Below are 19,740 nucleotides of genomic sequence, written 5' to 3' on the forward strand. Positions count from 1 at the left end.
TCATTTGTCATTTGTCATTTATCCTGGCGTGGTCTCACACAAGTTGAAGGATTACTGCCTAGGTTTCTGCCCTGAAGGCCTGGGTATCACAGCATTCTTTGGCTTTTTCTCAAGGTACAATGTGCCTACCCTAAAATCCATCTAGAGTTGAGGTCTGAGTTGACAGACACACAAGAGTTTTGTAGCCAGGACCACATCAAGAAATCTCTCCTCAGGGTCCCACAAGTGACCAGCAGGGCCGGGGACTGCAGAGGCTCCTCTGCTTGGGGTGAGGGTGAGATCACAGAGGGTCGGAGTTTCCTTGACCGCCTCAACCTCAACCGTTAGGCACGCCCGGAGGGGAGGGAACCAGGAAGCAGGGGTCAGAGCCCCTTGGGAGGGGACAGCAAGTGGGGAGGGCAACCCCTTCCCGGAGCCAGAAGAACCACTTCCTACTTCACCACACTGCTGGGGCGGCAGGCGGGGAGGCCTCGGGCAGGGAGGGCTGGGCCTGTGCGAGAGCACCCCTCCCCTCAGCCGCTCTGCACAGGAAGGTTGGGGCAACCTGGCCTGGGTGCTTCTCGCGCCGGCAGGATGGAGGACGATGAAGGCCCTGAGTGCGGCAAGCCCGACTTTGTGCTTTTGGACCAGGTGACCATGGAAGACTTCATGGAGAATCTGAAACTCAGGTAGACCCAGGGCATGGGCTCCCCTTCTCCCCGTCCCCATCCCCAACTGGTCTCCATCAGCCCACCATCTGGGTGACCGCAGGGAGATGCGGGGCTGGGAGGACTGTCCCCTCAGGGCCAGGACAGTCAGCCAGTGCTGGAGCAAGCTCCCCAGGCCCGCGCCCCCCACACAGCCCAGGTATCTCCTGAGCCTTCCTCTTGGCAGGGGCAGGCAGGTGCCAGGCATCTGGGCCGAGTGGCCGCTGCATCTTCCTGGTGAGGCTGTGCTGAGCCCTGGGGGCTCAAAGGGAAGTGGTCAGGTAGCTCCCTGGGGTGCAGGTGGGCAAATTGAGATGACACTCTCAAGGGGACATGTGGGGTGCTTCAGGGTGTGGCTGGCAGAGGTGACACGGGGCCCTATTTGCCGGACGGCAGAGGGCAGGGAGGAGCTGGTGGTGACGAGCTGGAGCTGACTTCATCCCTGGACAGCCACGAGGAGCCGATGGTAACCCCCTGTGCAGAGCCTAGGGACAGGTCCCTCTGAGCCCAGATGGTTAAGTCAGACACCACCGGCCCTGAGTCAAGGCCAGGGTTGTGGGATGGAGAGTCAGACCGGAAATGAGCTTCTCTGTTGTATGAGGCACAGAACTAAGCAGATTACAAACCAGCTTCTGAGATAGGTACTACCATCACCATATTAACACTGGGACCCTGAACCCGGGGCCGCACAGCTTGCAGAAGGAGAGTCTGTCTCCAGCAGGTCCTGGGTGTGCAGGGAACCAAGCCGGAGAACTCCTGTGTCCGAAGCAGTGGAGGAAGGGGAACCCGGGACCGGCAGTCAGGGGCAGGGCGGGTCCCAGACACCACGGGGAGCAGGCGGGCTAGGGCTCCTCCCAGGGCAGAAGGGTCAGGAGACACAGGCACCCTCGCGGGTGACTCGGTTCACATCGAGGGTCGAGAGGTCTGAGGAAGTGCAGGGGGAGGCTGGCGGCACTGCTGCCCCAGGCACCCTCCCAGTGCCTCCCAGTCCCTGCCGCCTGGGTGGGGCTGGGCGGGTCCTGCTTCTGCTTCTCCATCCCCGCCCAGGTCTTGAGACGGAAACAACTCCCTCCCTCCTTCTCCCACCCTCATCCCCTCCCCAAGCTCAACCCCTTTGCCTAAGCTGCTGGTTCTGCCTGGCCCAGTGTGGCCTTGGGCAAGTCAGTCCCTTGATAAAACGGAGAGTCAGGATTCCTGTGACTCCACCCCATGGAGAGCAGCTTGGATCCCAACACTACCTTGTGTGTGGGTGAGGCTCCCAGCAAGACGGCACCGGCAGACCGGCAGACTGGCAGACTCAAGTCAACCCCACCACTTCCCCTCCACGCGCTTCTCTGTCTGCCCTCAGCCCTGGGGGTGGGTCAGGGCCCCAAGGCTTCCCACCTGGGCCCAATGCCCCGGGACCTAGGTTTGTGTCCCCTTGGCCCTGAACACTGAGGCCCTGCCCTGCCTGTGCCAGGTTCAAGAAAGGCCGCATCTACACATACATCGGTGAGGTGCTGGTGTCAGTGAACCCCTACCAGGAGCTGCCCCTGTACGGGCCGGAAGCCATCGCCAGGTACCAGGGCCGCGAGCTCTATGAGAGGCCACCCCACCTGTACGCTGTGGCCAACGCCGCCTACAGGGCGATGAAGCGGCGGTCCAGGGACACCTGCATTGTTATTTCAGGTACCTGCCTAGCATTCGGGGGCCCAGGTGCAGGCTCACAGCCTTCCTGGGTCCCAGTGTTTTCATTTGTCAATGATGGTGTGGTGGTTGGAGTGCTTGGGACTACGGGTGGGCACAGGGAGCTGGCTAAGGGGGAGCAGCCAAAAATTCTGACTGTCCATCTGTTGTTGGCAGGAGAGAGTGGGGCAGGGAAGACAGAAGCCAGTAAGCACATCATGCAATACATCGCAGCCGTTACCAACCCAAGCCAGAGGGCCGAGGTGGAGAGGTGAGGGCAGTGAGGCGGGGGTGGTAGGGAAGAGCTGGCCTGTGTCTTGTGCCTGATGGAGGACAAGAAACACAGTGGAGCCCAGCTGAGGCCAAGTTCAGAGGCTGTCAGTAAGACTCCAAGTGACCCTCATCTAGGACCTCTCTACCCAAGGAGAGGCGAGGCCCAGCATGGGGGTGCCCTTCCCCTAGGGACGGGAAAGGGAGGAGGTGTAGAGGGCCAACAGACAGGTACTGGCCCCTCACGGGGACCCAACGGAAGCAGAGAGGTTGGCTGCCCGTAAGAAAAGCCCTGGATGCCAGGCCAGTGTCAGGGCTGGGCCAGAAACCCAGAAACCAGGACCCATCTACCTGCCAGCAGCTCACCAACGGGGATCTGTGGGAGCAGCTTCCTGTGTGAGAGCTCTGCCTCTTCCTGTTAAGGTGGGGTAAGGTGGGGTTCGGGGTAGGAGTGGGGTGGCAACAGCAATGGAAATTCCCAAGCACACGTGCCTGGCAGCGCCAAGTGTCCAGATCCAGCTCCTCACCGGGCTACAGCTTTGGTCTGGGAAGGCAGGGCCAACGCCTTTCAAGGCCCAAGGCTTTACAGGAGACCCAGCGTGAGTGCCTGGCAGGTGCCTTTCCCAGCATCTCAGAGTCAAGCACCTGCAAGGGGCAGCGCAGGGTGAGACCGGGCCCTCAGACTCCCTCTCCTCCTGTGATTGGGAAGCCTCAGGCAGTGATCCTGGATGGGACACAGTCCCGAGTGCAAGATCTTCATGTTATAGTCCTGGCCCCTCCACCTATCCACCCCACGCAGGGTCAAGGACGTGCTGCTCAAGTCCACATGCGTGCTGGAGGCCTTCGGCAATGCTCGCACCAACCGCAATCACAACTCTAGCCGCTTTGGCAAGTACATGGACATCAACTTTGACTTCAAAGGAGACCCCGTGGGGGGACACATCCACAGCTACCTGCTGGAGAAGGTGGGCCCTGCTACCAAGACCCCAGGCAGGTGGGCTGCACACTGGCCTCCCTCAGGGGGACCGGGCAGAGCTGTCCCACCCTGCTGAGTCTCCCAGCCCTGGCGCCCTGGAGGCAGGAACATACCTTCTCTGATGTCTCAGGTTCACAGGACAGGGCTCCTCCATGGCCAGGTCCACCACCATCCCCTACCTGCCCTGTCCTGGGGGCTCTGGGACAGGTCCCTGGGATGGGGCCAGTCCCAGGCGTGAGTCCAGCTGTTCCTTTCTCCACAGTCTCGGGTCCTTAAGCAGCACGTAGGCGAAAGGAACTTCCACGCTTTCTACCAGGTGAGCCATCCCCCACCCCTACTGGGCTGGGAATTCTCTGGATATGGCAGTGTGTGTACCTCATCCGACCCTGACGTGGGGTCTCCCTGGACCTGGGCAGGGCAGTGTCTACACTGTGTCTGACACTGAGGTGGTTTCTGGGCACTGGTAGTGTCTACACTGGGTGAGACCCACTGAGAACTCAGGTGATGTTAACACCATGTCTGACCCACTGAGGTGGGATCTCCTTGGACTTGGAGGTGGTATCTACATCATTTCTGACTCAACAAAGTGGGTGCCTGGACACTGGCCATATCTACAGATGTCTGATCACTGAAGTAGGTCCTCCCAGGACACAGGCAGTTTCTACACAGTGTCTGACACCAAAATGGGATCTCTCTGGATTCTAGTGGTGTCTACACCACATCGAGTGGGTTCTCATCAGACTTGTTCAGGATCTACACCATGTCTGACCTAGAAGTGGGTTCTCCCTGGGCTCAGGCACTGTCCACACCATCACCATGCTGACTCATATCATGCATTCGTTGGGTCAGCAGTGGTTGAAGGACGCCATCTGTTTGCAGGTAGGGTGTATGCGGGGGGAGTCTTTTGGAGCTCAGGAGCCTAACAGAGGGATGTCTGGGTCCTCCAGGTGCTGCGGGGCTGTGAGGACAAGGAGCTGCAAGAACTGCACCTGCAGAGAAACCCTGCACTGTATAATTTCACCCGCCAGGGGGCGGGGCTCAATGTGAGTGGGGGCAGGGAGCCCAGGCTCTCACTCCTAGTCCCAGGACTCTGGGGCTGGTGACCAGTGGCTTCAGCTGGGCCCAGGGTGGTGTGAATGGCTCAGCGGGACTGGTGGGGCCTGATTCTGCAGGCTTTCAGTTGGAGGAATCAGGGCTCATCGTGGGGAAGGGGTGCAATGGCGAGCAAGTGCACTGGGGCAGAGGAGTTGAGGTTCAGTGTGGCAGTGGTGTGCTGAGCCCTTTCTCCCCCAGGTCCTGGACATCGACGAGAAGAGCCACCACCAGGCGGTAACGGAGGCCATGCGGGTGATCGGCTTCAGTCCTGAGGAGGTGGCCTCTGTGCACCGGATCCTGGCCGCTATACTGCACCTGGTGAGCCTGCCTGTGGGCACTGTGGCCATTTACCCACGTGGTGCCTGGCTGGGCACCTCCCCTGCAGGGGAAGACTGACCTCTAGCAACCCAGTGACATAACTGGCCCACTCCGCCCTCTGCTGAAACCCAGATTGTTTCGATTATGGGGTCCCATAATATGCCTGGTCCATGTCCGGTAGATTAGCCTGTACTTAGCAGGTAAGGGCAGTTTGGGCTCAGTAAAATGGAAACAGTGGCAGATTTTTATTTTCTTGAGCTCCAAAATTACTGCAGACAGTGACTACAGCCATGAAATTAAAAGATGCTTGCTCCTTGAAAGAAAAGCTATGACAAACCTAGACAGCATATTAAAAAGCAGAGATACCACTTTGCCGACAAAGGTCTGTCTAGTCAAAGCTATAGTTTTTCCAGTAGCCACGTACAGATGTGAAAGTTGAACCATAAAGAAGGCTAAGCACCAAAACAAACTGATGCTTTCAAACTGAACTGCTGGTCTTGAGAGTGCCTTGGACTGCAAGGAGATCAAACCAATCAATCCTAAAGGAAATCAACTCTGAATTTTCATTGGAAGCACTAATGTTGAAGCTGAAGCTCCAATACTTTGGCCACTTGATGCAAAGAGCCAACTCGTTGGAAAAGATCCTGATACTGGGAAAGACTGAGGGCAGGAGGAGAAGGGGACAACAGAGGATGAGATAGTTGGATGGCATCATCAACTCAATGGACATGAGTTTGAGTAAACTCTGGGAGATGGAGAAGGACAGGGAAGCCTGGCATGCTGCAGTCCATGGCGTTGCAAAGAGTCAGACACAACTTAGTGACCGACAACAAACATGCAGACCTGGCTCTTGCTTCTGTAACCTAAGAGTTGAGTGATTTTGGGCAGGTTACTCAGTGACTCTGAGCCTCTGCTCTCTCTGAGGAAACATGAGGTATGGGCAGCACATAACGAGCTTCAGGAGGACACGGTGGGACCACTCACATGACATTCCCGGTGGGAAGCCTTGGGGAAGGCTCGGGTGTGCTCCAGGAGCCGCTCCCCATGCCCCTGCTTTCCCTTCCCTGGACATAAGTGTACAGGCTCCTCTGAGACACAGAGCCTGACTCTTGACGGTTTACCATCACCAGGGAAACATTGAGTTCGTGGAGCTGGAGGAGGACAGCCTGGAGCAGGGGCGCCTGGCGGTGACTGAGGAAGTGCTGGTGGACCACGTGGCTGAGCTGACGGCCACACCCCGGGAGCTAGTGCTGCGCTGCCTACTAGCTCGCACTGTGGCATCCGGAGGCAGGGAGGTCATTGAGAAGGGCCACACTGCGGCCGAGGCCAGCTATGCCCGGGACGCCTGTGCCAAGGTATTCTAGGGGGTGGGTGGAGAACCCTGGAGGCCTTCCCAGAGGAGACAAGGCCAGTGGCAATCAGAAGCAGCTGGCTCTTTGCTTCTCCCCAGGCAGTGTACCAACGACTATTTGAGTGGGTGGTGGACCGGATCAATCGTGTCATGGAACCTCGGGACCGGGACCCCCGCCGTGACGGCAAGGACACAGTCATCGGTGTGCTGGACATCTATGGCTTTGAGGTGTTCCCTGTCAATAGGTGGGTAGCCGCGCCACCACATCCCACACTCTGACCTCCTGCCACAACTCTTAGTCCTGGGGAGCTCAGCTGGGCAGAGGAACAGGATGCCCAGTGTCCATCATGGTTGGTCCTTGGCCCCCAGGCTCATGTCTTCAAGCCTGCTTCAGCTGTGCCACCGCCCACTGGTGCCTGGGATGGCAAGACCTTGGCTTACTTCCCTTCGCAGGGACTCCCCAGTCCACTTCAGGGTGCGTGTGCTGGGTGGGCTGGGGGGTAGCGACCAGGTAAAAGAACAGCCCAGAGTGGGAGATGCGACCCCTACTGGGAGGCCACTTGGGGTGCCTGGCTCCAGACCCCTCAGGTGATCTTCAGGGCATCTATTTGGGGGGAACCCTGTTACTCACTGGGCTTCCCTGGTGGCTCAGATGGTAAAGAATCCTCCTCCAATGTGGAAGACCTGGGTATGATCCCTAGGTTGGGAATATCCCCTGGAGGAGAGCATAGCAACCCACTCCAGTATTCTTGCCTGAGAAATCCCATGGACAGAGGAGCCTGGCGGGCTACAGTCCACGGGGTCAGAGTCAGACACGACTGAGCGACCTAGCACAGCACAGCTGCTATTGGTTGCACTCACTCTCCACCGAGCCAGAGCCTTAGAGTGGGTGGTCGAGGCGTGACTCTGAACTGGCCCTTCCGCCCACCCCTCCCCCAGCTTCGAGCAGTTCTGCATCAATTACTGTAATGAGAAGCTGCAGCAGCTCTTCATCCAGCTCATCCTGAAGCAGGAGCAGGAGGAATACGAGCGGGAGGGCATCGCCTGGCAGACCGTGGGTGCCCGGCCCTCCCTGCACCTGCGGGTCCCGGGGTCGGGGGCGGGGGCGGGGGCAGGGGGAGGGGTGGTACAGGGCCGGCGGGTGAGCGGACGAGGGCTGCGAGATGTGGACATCGGGCAGGAACACGGGCAGGAGGCTGGCGGACGGGGCTTGGCAGCTGCTCTGCTTGCCTGCCGCAGGTGGAGTACTTCAACAACGCCACCATCGTGGACCTGGTGGAGCGGCCCCACCGCGGCATCCTGGCCGTGCTGGATGAGGCCTGCAGCACCGCGGGCCCCATCACCGACCGGATCTTCCTGCAGACGCTGGACACACACCACCGCCACCACCCCCACTATACCAGCCGCCAGGTGCCCCTGCGGCCCCCATCCTGTGCCCCTCCAGCTGGTCCTGGCACTGGCAGGCGCCCCACAGTGCCACACTGCCTGTCTTGGGTGGGCGGGGAGTCTTGGTGGTGGCTCAGCCTCCTCTGCAGGGATGTCTCCCCCTTCTCCCCCAGATCCCCCCCACACCTTCTAGGTCTTGACCTTGGCTGTCCCCATCCATAGCTCTGCCCCACAGACAAGACCATGGAGTTTGGCCGAGACTTCCGGATCAAGCACTATGCAGGGGATGTCACGTAAGGGCCCCCCACTGGGCTTCTGGTTCCCCCCCACCGCCCCCTCCCCTTTTTAAGACACTGGAAATATGCTCTTCACCAGATTCACAAATGAGAAGTGTCAAGTGGGGCTTTTAAGATAGTGATTCTTAGCCCTGGCTGCATCCTAGAATCTTCTGGGCAGCTTTAAAAAAGAAAAAGCCAATTTCTGGTAGAGGGGCTAGAGATTCCGAGGTGCAGCTAGGGTGGGGCCTCTGTTCTGAGCCCAGCACCAGTTCTTTTATTTAAAAAAAATTATTTATTTCTTTATTTATTGGCTGTGCTGGATTTTCATTGCTGTGTGGACATTTCTCTAGTTGCAGAGAGCAGGGGATACTCTCTAGTTTTGGTGCGTGGGCTTCTCATTGTGGTGGCTTCTCTTGTTGCAGAGCACAGGCTCTAAGGTTCACAGGCTTCAGTAGCTGCGGCTCCCAGGCTCAACAGTTGTGCAGCACAGGTTTAGTTGCTCTGCGGCATGTGGGATCTTCCCAGACCAGGGACTAAACCCATGTCCCATGCATTGACAGGCAGATTCTTTATCACTGAGCCATCAGGGAAGCCCTGGGGCCATTTCTTGTCACCCTTTGTCAGCGAGGAGGAGCAGAGGCCAAATGATGTGTTTCTAATGAGCTCCCAGGCCAGGTGGACATGGCCAGTCCTCAGGCCACACACTGAGCACCAAAGTCCCTAGTGTCTTCCAGAAGTGACCATGATTATTATTAATTCCCCTGTCACACACCTCACCCGGAATTGGATCTGAGGTGACTCACAGAGAGAGGCACAAGTGTCCCACGTATCCTTCATGAGGAGAAGAAATAGAATCGAAAAGACAAAGCTGCCAGAAGTCAGATCCTATGGCCCTGAGACTTTCTAGGAACTGCAAGTGAAGCCAAGATTTTGGCACTGAGCTTTCTAGCAAAGGCTAGAATGATGAATCTGAGGTTCTCCAGGCCAAGGAGCCAAACAGACCAATGACTCAGGAGTTCCTGGTTGTCACTGCAATCGCTGACATTTATTTATGGAAACTCAGTAGGCACTGTTCTGAGGGTGTGATGTCTACTGAGGCACAGAGAGTTTAAGTCACTTGTCCCAGGTCACACAGCATGTATGTGCTAAAGCCAGGATTCAGTGATGTGACATTTGTCTCCGTGGGCATAACGCAACTCATCTTTCAAGAGAGAAACTTCTGAGGGAAGAGGTCTTATATGACGAGAGGGAAAGCAGGCAGGAGAGGGGAAGGAAGAGGAGCATGTGAGGAGAAAGGAAGGGAGGCTGACCAGGTCGGGGGAGGGGGGGGAGGCTAGGGGGGTCAGAAGCCCCTGGTCTCTTCACTGGCCCTCCCCCGGCCCTCCCCCAGGTACTCTGTGGAGGGCTTCATTGATAAGAACAGAGACTTCCTCTTCCAGGACTTCAAGCGGCTGCTATACAACAGGTGAGGGGGGCTCTCTGGGCACGGGTGTGGGCGCCAGACGGTGAAGGCCCAGGCACTCTGGCTGGAAGGGCCTTCAGACACTCCGTCTGACCCTCACAGCCCAAGGTCATGAAGTTTACACATGGCCGAGCTGGGGTGGGGGCTATCCTCCTGGAGGGCACCTGGGCATGCGGCCTGTGTCCACAGCACGGATCCCACCCTGCGGGCCATGTGGCCAGATGGGCAGCAGGACATCACAGAGGTGACCAAGCGCCCCCTGACGGCTGGCACACTCTTCAAGAACTCCATGGTGGCCCTGGTGGAAAACCTGGCCTCCAAGGTACGGCCCCCCCCACCTTGAGTCTGGATCCTTCCAGATCCTTCTGTCTGTGCCTGGATGTCACGTTGGGTCCCCCACTGCATCCGCGCATCATGAGGGGGTGTTCCTTTCCTGTCTGCTGTGAACCATACCTCCTCCAGCAGGAAGGGACCTGCCACTGCTCAGGTTAAGATGCCCTGGGCCGAGCCAAGGCTTGAGTAAACACAAGATAGTTGTAGCCTTCCCCTGGCCCCATTGCTTCTCAGGGATGGGCCAGGGGAGACCTCACCCAGAACTTGAGTTGGCCCAGCCCTGGTCATGCCTGGAGTAAGGATTAGCTTTCTGGAAGCTGGAGCCACCAAGACAAGGAAGTGGCACTCACATCTTGCAGAGATTGGGGCTCAAAGTCAGAGAGGGCAGCGGGAGGATGCCAGGGCCAGCCTAACAGTGGAATGTCCAGAGACTCTGCAGGGCCTCTGGGAAGGCAAGAGGAAGGGCTGAGGGGCTCTGCTGCACTGTCAGAACCTGAATGTGGGCCAGCACCCTGCCCACACCCAGCACTGGAGCTCCCAGGTCCCATTCTGCCCACCATGCCCTCATCCCCACTCTCCTCCTGGCTGGCCTTGCCCTTCTGCTTGCCCTTGGCCCCCTGACCTCCCCGTCCCCCTGAGAGAACCTCTGTTTTATGGATGGCAGCGTGGGAGGGACAGAGACAGGCCTGAGCTCCTCGCTGCCCCTGTCCGGTAACTGTAGGCTGTGACACTGGCCTCTCCGAGTATCCTTTGTCCCCACAGGAGCCCTTCTACGTCCGCTGCATCAAGCCCAATGAGGACAAGGTGGCTGGGAAGCTGGACGAGGGCCACTGTCGCCACCAGGTCGCATACCTGGGGCTGCTGGAGAACGTGAGGGTCCGCAGGGCAGGCTTCGCTTCGCGCCAGCCCTATCCTCGATTCCTGCTCAGGTACGGCCCCTTCTCCCATGGCGGGGGACTGGTCCTTGAGAAGTTCCATCAGCCGGCAGGGGGTGCCCAAAGCAACGAGCGCTTTTCAGACGTCAGTGCGGAAGCCTGCACGCTGCTGCTGACCCGGGGACACTGCCAGTCTTGGAGGCCCCTCACGTGACACAAGCGGTGGGGCTGGGCAGGGTGGACTGAGGTGGGCGTGGCACGGAGGGTGTGGGCGTGGCAGGGAGCTGGTGTTGGAGTGGGAGTGGCTTGGGGGAAAGGGTGGGAGGGAGGAGGGGGGAGGGGGACAGGGTCAGGGGGAGGAGAGGGGAGGAGGATGGGGGTTTAGGTCCACACCTCTCCCCAGGGCCCAGAGCCCACAGCCCGGTCCTGCCGTGACAGGTACAAGATGACCTGTGAGTACACGTGGCCGAATCACCTGCTGGGCTCCGATAAGGCGGCCGTGGGCGCCCTCCTGGAGCAGCACGGTCTGCAGGGGGACGTGGCCTTTGGCCACAGCAAGCTCTTCATCCGTTCGCCCCGGACGCTGGTCACGCTGGAGCAGAGCCGCGCCTGTCTCATCCCCATCATCGTGCTGCTGCTGCAGAAGGTGCGGCCGGCTGGACGCCCGCCAGGGCCGGTGTGGAGGGGGGCCGGAGAGCGCTCTGAGCATTACTTGGGGGTAGGGGAGAGACGGGTGTGCACCACCCGAGGTGAGGGGGTGCGTGCACTGAGGGGACCACAGACACTGTTCCAAGTACTAGAGAAGTCCCCTGCTCACAGGTGACAAACGGAGATTGAAACTGACAAGCAAAACGTTTGGATTTCTGTTCAGGTCACCTCTGTCCTGTGGCCACCAGCCTCAGGTCCAGGTGCTCAGAACAAGATAATCAGGAATCTGGCTTCTTTACTTCCTTCCTTTCCCTTCCTTTCTTCCATTTATCCTGAAATATTTCAAACCTGGAGAAAATCAGGCAGAATGGTGTACTAAATTCCCACACTCTGACTGCCCTGCCTCATGACCCCTGTGGTTTTGTGTAGACACCTCACCTTCATTCCTGTTATTTTGAATCAAATCATTTCATTTATAATCATTTCATTATGCCTTTCCAAAGAATAAGGACTCTCCCACCTCTCCTCATAACGTTTTAAACATTTCAAACCTATAGAAACTGGAAAGATTCGTACAATGTACCATTCACCTGGATGGCTACAGTTATGTGTTCTTGCTCACCACCCCATCTCTGTCTGTCTGTCTTTATCTCTCTCCACATCCACATAAAGATACCCATATACTTGTATTTTTTCCCTAGCCACATAAAGTAATGACCCCTGAATCCTTCATTAGGCGTGTGTCCTGAGAACACGGACATTCCCTTTTATAATCACACCGACATTAGCCCATTCAAGAAAACTAACACTGATAAAATATAACCTACATAGCTGAATATCTAACATGTAGGCCGTATTCAAATTTCCGAAAGGGTCCCACTATGACCCGTTATGTCTTTTAAAAATCCAGAATCCAGTGAATGATGACACACTGCATTTTGTTACCTCTGATATCTCCTCTAACACACAGGGGTTATTTTTAAGAACATGACACAATACCACACCATCCCAGAAATAGGATTTAGAAAGTTGCTACTGACTTCCTGTGTCCTGTCCAGTCAGTAACCACATGTCCCCAGTCATGTCCTCAGTCTGTTCGAGTCAGGTTTTAATCTGTGAGTTCATTGGGCTGCTTACCTTGTAGGGCCTCCAGTCTGGGTTTGATGGTCACATTCTCAGGGTACCCCTCCAATTTGGGGTCTCCGCATATGAGGGAGGGGCTTCCCTGGTGGCTCAGACAGTAAAGAATCCACCTGCAATGTGGGAGACCAGGGTTTAATCCCTGGGTTGGAAAGATCCCCTGGAGGAGGGCATGGCAACCCACTCCAGTATTCTTGCCTGGAGAATCCCCATGGACAGAGGAGCTTGGAGGCTACGGTCGGTAGGGTCACAAAGAGTGGGGCTCGACTGGGAGACTAAGCAGAGCGCAGCAGCACGTGTGAGGGAGGAGGGGCCTGGCACGGCCTAACGGAGCACCACCCCCTACTGGCCCCCCAGGCATGGCGGGGCACGCTGGCCAGGAGGCGCTGCCGGCGACTCAGGGCTGTCTACACCATCATGCGCTGCTTCCGGAGGCACAAGGTGCGTGCTCACCTGGCAGAGCTGCAGCGGCGATTCCAGGCCGCGCGGCAGCCCCCGCACTATGGCCGTGACCTCGTCTGGCCCCCACCGCCCACGGTGCTGCAGCCTTTCCAGGACATCTGCCAGGCCCTCTTCTCCAGGTACTTGCTCTCCGCCACCACCCCCGTTGGTCTTTTCCACTCAGCTAGAGCCCACTGAACACCTGGACCAGGTCATCTGAACCCCACGGAGCCAACCAAGAGACACACAGTCCCACTGGATAAACAGGAAGACAGAGGGCTGTGAGCATCAGTTGATAGCCTACACCTCACAACCACTAGAAGATTCCTAATGTCTTCAGCACCATTCTGGACATCCAGAGGGTTTACAGGCCTTTATCTCCTTCCTAGGGCCCTGCAGGGTGGGTGGTGGGTTGAAGCTAGAAATGGGGGAAACTCTGCCACTGAGCCAGGCTTTGAAGGCTGAGTAGGAGTTCTTTAGGACAAGGTGTGAAGGGCAACCAGTGTACTCAGAGCAGGAGAGGCCACCTTCCATTGAGACCAGGGAGGCTGGGACACAGAGGGCAGCCAGTGCCAGGCTGAGGGGCTTGGCCTTCTCCTGTTGGGTAAAGGATGGGAAAAGTCATTAACGTGTGTTCTCAGGAAAGGGAGCAGAACCAGGAGTGGGCAGGGTTAAGGCCTTCACAGCGGTCCATCTGACTACCTGGCCCTCTCCAGGTGGCGGGCCCGGCAGCTGGTGAAGAACATCCCCCCTTCAGACATGGCTCAGATCAAGGCCAAGGTGGCCGCCATGGCGGCCCTGCAGGAGCTACGGCAGGACTGGGGCTGCCGGCGGGCCTGGGCTCGGGACTACTTGTCGTCCGTAAGTGTTGGGGCTGTGGGGGCTGGCTGCCAAGGAGGGGCTCCAGGCTGAGACCTTGCCTGTGTCCACCTTAGCTGTCCTGTCTCTGGGCCTGGCTGTCCTGTGGACTGTCCCCGTGTCCTTGCCCCTTCCCTCCACAGTTTAAGGGTTTTCGCTCAGAACAAGCTGACCTAGGCTTTACTGAGAGCCTCCTCCTCTACCCTACTCCCACTCCCTTTCCTATGTTCTCAGCCCCCCATTCTCAGGCACAGACCCCCTTGTTAGGCACAGCCCCCTGACTGGCACCCTGGCTCCTGTTGCCCCACCGCGAGCGCTGTGAGTGGCACGCTACCCCAGTTCTGCAGGGGCTGAAGCCTCAGGGGTGTGAGGTTGGCCTAAATGGATGGCATAGCATGAAGCCAGTTTCCGCCCAGCCCCTTACATCTCAGTGTCCGTCCAGGCCTGGCCTGAGTAGCTGGGTGGGTGGGTGGGTGTGAAGGACTCAGACGTGTGCCTAGAACCTTAGGACTGCAGGCCTCAGGGAACCCAGCGTGGTGGCTGGGCCCACCGGGAGGTTCGTGCATGACCTGATAAGGTTTTCTGAGGTCAAGGATAGCTGTGGGAATTCTTCAAGAGTCACGGTCAATCACACATGGTCCCACGACCTCACCCCAAGCAACCCCCAACTGTCCCCAGGCCACAGACAACCCCACAGCCTCGGGCCTGTTTGCTCAGCGACTGAAGACGCTTCGGGAGAAAGACAGCTTTGGGGCCGTGCTCTTCTCCAGCCACGTCCGAAAGGTGAGCAGTGGGTTCAGGGCTGCTGGCTGATGACAGCCCTGGGCCAGGCCCAGCTAAGAGGTTTCACAACTACTCTTGAACTTCAAAAACTTCAGCTCCAACCCAGTTAGTGAGAGAATGGCTTCACAGAGGGGAGACCTCCAGCCACACCTACTGGGGAGCCCCCCGGGCCAGGCAGTGACCCTGAAATCACCTGTCCTGCAGGTGAATCGCTTCAACAAAAGCCGGGACCGGGCACTGTTGCTCACAGATCGGCACCTCTACAAGCTGGAGCCAGGCCGGCAGTACCGGGTGATGCGGGCCGTGCCCCTGGATGCGGTGAGCCCTGTGGGAGGGCAGAGGCATTCGCCAGGCTCCAGTGGGCCCAGTGTCCTGCTGGGCACTGCTGCTGGGCCCCTCCCCTCATGCCTCCCTGGGATGACCAGAGCTATCTAGAACTCAGCATTGGCTCAAGATGGCAGCTTCCCCTCAACCGCCACTGAACAGCCTGCCCATGGGTATAAGGCCTCAAACTCCATGCTCATCCTCCTCACCCACCTCCTGCTGTACTCTTGGGCAGAGCCAAACGGCCCCACTTCCCCACATCTGCGCCTGAGCCTGCCTGGGGGTCCTCCCTACCTGGACCATATGGTCCTGGCTGCAGTGTGTGGCTGCCACCATGGGACCCTGTCCCTTCCCTTCACCCCTCTGCCCAGCTCTATGGCCCACCTACTCCCTGGAGTCACAGCTCATACTCCCTCAGGACAAGGGACAACCCAGGGCAGAAATTGAAGCTGGAGGTGTTTATAACTCCCAAGGTGAGGGACCATCTGGTACCATGGCCACCAGCAATGTGATCATTTAAATGCAATTGACAAGGAAAGAAAACCGAAAGTTCAGCTTCTTAGTCGCACCAGCACATTCAGGTGCTAGAAAGCTATAGGTGAGCAATGGTGCCATGTTAGACTTCGCAGATCTAGAATATTCCATCACGGCAAAACTCCTCTTGTGCGATGCACCTTGCCCAACCCTCTCCTTGATGGGCAGGACCAGAAAAGGAGGAAGGGGACCTCAACTCTACAGCAGGACTGTAGAGTCTGCAGGGAGGACGGAGGACTGGAGCTAGAGGAGGTTGTCTGAAGAGAGCAGAGTGCTGGAAGGGGAAGACACCAGGGCGGACATGTGTTCCTGGGATGCTGGGCCCTCCAGAATGCAGGGTCGGGGTGGAGGGCCTGCCGCACCCTTGACCCTGAGACCCTGCCCCCCTCAGGTGACTGGGCTGAGCGTGACCAGCGGGCGGGACCAGCTGGTGGTGCTGCATGCGCGGGGCTATGATGATCTGGTGGTGTGTCTGCACCGCTCCCAGCCGCCACTGGACAACCGCATCGGGGAGCTGGTGGGGGTGCTGGCCGCGCACTGCCAGGGGTGAGTCCCTGGGCACGGGCAGGGCGGTGGCTGCCTATCTGAGGAACCTGGCCCATCCTGACCCTGACCTCCTTCCTTCAGGGAGGGACGGGCCCTGGAGGTCCGTGTGTCCGATTGCATCCCCCTGACCCAGCGCGGGGCCCGGCGCCTGGTCTCTGTGGAGCCCAGATCAGAGCAGCCAGAGCCGGATTTCCGCTGCAGCCGTGGTGCCTTCACCCTCCTATGGCCGAGTTGCTGAGAGGTTCTCCACCTGCGCCCACACCAGTGACAGATCGCAGTCTCACTGTGCAATAAAGGATGCTGAGTCTGTGATGGGCGTGGCTTGTGTCTATGGGTACACAGTCTCCAGCCGCCGCCAATGTGGCAAATGTCACCCGTGTCCTCTGCTGACCCCTACATCTGAGGCTGCCCCTCTTGGGTTTCTGACTGTCCCCACAGCCTTGTCTCTTTCTCTTTCCCCCACTCCTGTAGGCCCATTGTTCCTACTGGGCCACTGGGGAAGCTTGAAGGTCCCAGGGCTGTCTTGGGGGCAGGGCTTGGGCAGAGAACACACTGTCCCAGCTGCTGTCTGTGTCGGTGCTGAGTGTGGCCATCCCAGGCCCTGAAAACCCTACATCTGGGATGCTGGGAGCCAGGACCTTCCAGAGTCTGGGAGGGCATCCCTGTGCCTGGGCTTCTCCAGGAAGCCAACCCAGGGAAGTTCAGAGTGGATACACCTCTACCTGCTCTGACCAGCAGATCCCCTCCCCAGCCCCTTGGGTCCTCCCCACCCTCCTGCCCCCCAGCCCTTCATTCCAGTTCTCCAGCCCCTCCCCTCCCAGCCCTTCTCCAGCCCCAGACCTTCTCCTCTCTCGATAGGTGGCCTCTCTTCTCTCACAGCTATTCCCTTCCTCTTCCTGGGCCACTCTTGTTTGGGGGGCATCCTTGCTTAATTGTGACCCGCTGGTGTGGACAGAGGTTGACCTCTGTTTGCTGTGGACTCTGGCTGTGTCATGGAAGGGCTCAGAACTTACTAAGGCTTCCCCTTGTCACACCTCTCCTCTCCTGGAGGTGGGTGGGGTAACCTCCCTGCCATGCAGGTCTGTGTCTGTCTGCTCCTGACCTGGAAGAGCAGCTTGATTCGGAACCCAGACTTGAGGCCCCCCAAAGCCCCCACATGGCCTACTCCAGAGTCTCTCCCCAGTGCTGATGGCTAAGCTGGCTCCTTCCCTCCAGCATTCTTGTCTTAGGGCAGGCACCTGCCCCAAGGCTCATACCATAAACCTGCAGCCTACCTTCACCTCCATTGATTATTTGGGGCCCCCATCAAGGCGAACTGTCTCCACCTTTAAGTCACATTGAGATCAGCACACTTATCAGCCATCACCCTGGACTTCCACCTTCTCTCAAATTCTAACCTGTGGTCTCATTCCCCGTGACCACCAGCTGTCTGTGGAGAATGCTGCCTAGTTTGAGGCCCCCCTTCTCACTGCTCTTAGGAAGATGGCAAATCTAATCAGATAGGACTTCCAGAATTATCCCCACCACAAGCAAGCTCAAAGCCCTTTCAGGCAGCAGGACCCCAGCCCCCTCTTTCCTTGGGACCTTTGTACATGCGTCTACCTCTGGGAAGAGTGTCCCCGTTGCCTCTCTTCACCTGCTTGAGCCTCATTCCTCAGGTCCTCTCCTACATGTTCTCTGTGCCTTGAGAACCCGTCCTGCCCCACCCCCTTGGCCCCGTTCTGTGGAGCACCTTGTCATGAAATAGTCATGCACACAGTGCATCTCTCGTGCAGCATCCCGCTCACCTGCAAACATTTCATTGGTTTTATTGTTGTTTGTTCGAGTCAGTCCTCAGGGCTGGTCATGGTGGCTTTGATGGACACTGCTCTGCTCACCACTGAAGCTCCAGTGCGGGGCTGGCCCTGGTGGGGCACACAGGGACCACTCACTGACCAATGACAGGAGGTGTTTGCTGAGTGGCATCCTGACAGGGAAAGCCCCCATCAGTGAAAAAAATGAAAACAAACCTAAGCTTGGGTCTGGAGAGGGTTTGCCAAGAGGGGGTCAGTCCCAAGAGCCCCTGAGCCCCTCCTCTCTCAGGAGGGCCGTCATCCACAGAAGGGGCTGCTCTCGCAGTTTTGTGTTTTGACCTGCTGAGGTTTCCCACGGAGGATGGGACATGTTCACGAAAAAGAGTTTTGATGCCCAGAAGGGCCATGTTCCCACAAAACAAACCTGCTGGCTCTGAGGGCCATTCCCTGAGAAGACGCTGAGGTGAGGGTCTGGAGCATCCACCCCAAAGTTCCACAGAGCAGCATCAGGTTCGGCTCTTTCTGTTAGAATCGTGTTCCCCAGGCATGGATACCGCCCTCACATCTTCCTGTCAGCAGAGTGAGTCTGCTAGAACCTCCTTCTCAGGTTGTCTGGAGGACTACATGAGGCTGTGGGGAAGATGCCCAGCACGCAGGGGTGAGCCTTATCCGGATGCAGGGACAGGAACATCTCATATGTAGCTCGATCAGTGGCTTCCCTCAGTGTGTCTGGCCCCTTCACAACCCCAGGAGAAGAAAAAGTGATCTCCATTTGGCAGATGAGGAAACAGAACCTTTAAGGTGGCCATTTTTCTTTTCTTTTTTAAAATTTGAAGTTATATTGGTCTCCCCTCAAAAAATGCTTAGACTTAATTCTTTCAATTAACCTTGCATACACTTGTGCCACTTTTTTTCCAATTGACATATAATTCACACACCACAAAACTCACCACTTTGATTTGGGGCATTCAGGGGTTTTTAGTATATTCACAAGGTTCTACAACCAGCCAGCACCGTCATCTAATATTAGAACTTCTCATCATGCCAAAGAGGAGCTGCCGCCCACTGGCAGTCACGCCCATTCCCTTCTCCCCAGCCTCTGGCAACCACTAACCTACTTTTTGTGTCTATAGATTTGGTTTATTCTAGATAGTTCACATAAGTGGAATTGTACAATATCTAATCTCATTTGTCTGGTTTCTTTCACTTAGCATAATGTCTTCAAAATCCAGCCATATTGTAACATTGTATCATGTGTCAGTACTTCATTCTTTTTTTTTAATTAAAAATATTTATTTATTGGCTGCATGGGGTCTTAGTTGCTGCATGTGGGATCTGTTTCCCTGACAAGGAATTGAACCCAGTCCCCCTATATTGGAAGCACAAAGTCTTAGCCACTGGACTACCAGGGAAGTTCCAGTACGTTATTCTTTTACAGACAAATAATATTCTATTGTTAGTATATACTGCATTTTGTTCATCTGTTAGTCAGTTGATGGACCTTTGGTTGTCTATTATGAGTAATTGTGCACAAGTTTTTGTGTGGATATAGGTTTTCAGTTCTCTTCATATGTACCTAGGCGTGGGATTGCTGGGTCAAACAGTAACTCTAAGTTTAACTTTCTTGAAGAACCCCTAATGGTTCCAAAGTGACTGCACCAGTTTACATTCCCACCACCAATGAGTATAAGGGTTCTAGTTTCTCCTCATCCTTGTCAACATCTGTTATTTTCTTTTTTTTTTTTTAACAAAGTAGCTCAGACACTTGAGAATTTTTCTTTTTTAATATTTATTTATTTATTTGGCTGTGCTGGTTCTTAGTTGCTGCATGTGGGATCTAGTTTCCTGACCAGGGATCAAACCTGGGTCCCCTGCATTGGGAGCTCAGAATCTTAGCCACTGGACCACTAGGGAAGTCCCAGATTTTTTTTTTTTTTAATATGCATTTATTTGATTTTTGGTGTTTAGATCTTGCTGC

At 56.7% G+C, this 19,740-nt stretch overlaps 1 protein-coding gene across 2 annotated transcripts; it reads left to right on the forward strand.

The window, feature by feature from the left end:
• The first annotated feature begins 410 nt into the window (after positions 1–410).
• On the forward strand, positions 411–16,281 carry MYO1G (myosin IG). Of its 2 annotated transcripts, none has more exons than XM_061165587.1 (22): positions 411–668; positions 2,146–2,354; positions 2,529–2,622; positions 3,421–3,586; positions 3,860–3,913; positions 4,545–4,640; positions 4,891–5,010; positions 6,141–6,365; positions 6,461–6,606; positions 7,301–7,415; positions 7,601–7,771; positions 7,970–8,040; positions 9,416–9,490; positions 9,677–9,809; positions 10,583–10,749; positions 11,134–11,341; positions 12,841–13,064; positions 13,641–13,785; positions 14,461–14,565; positions 14,770–14,883; positions 15,815–15,969; positions 16,051–16,281. In XM_061165587.1, exons 1-22 carry the CDS (start codon positions 574–576, stop codon positions 16,205–16,207), a joined length of 3,045 nt encoding a protein of 1,014 aa, XP_061021570.1. In that variant the 5' UTR covers positions 411–573; the 3' UTR covers positions 16,208–16,281. The 2 variants fall into 2 exon arrangements, with proteins under 2 accessions (XP_061021570.1, XP_061021571.1); XM_061165588.1 differs by lacking the exon at positions 411–668 and adding an exon at positions 1,060–1,152.
• Positions 16,282–19,740: the final 3,459 nt, after the last annotated feature.

The sequence above is a fragment of the Dama dama genome, chromosome 18, assembly GCF_033118175.1.
Source record: "Dama dama isolate Ldn47 chromosome 18, ASM3311817v1, whole genome shotgun sequence".
Classification (NCBI taxonomy): domain Eukaryota; kingdom Metazoa; phylum Chordata; class Mammalia; order Artiodactyla; family Cervidae; genus Dama; species Dama dama.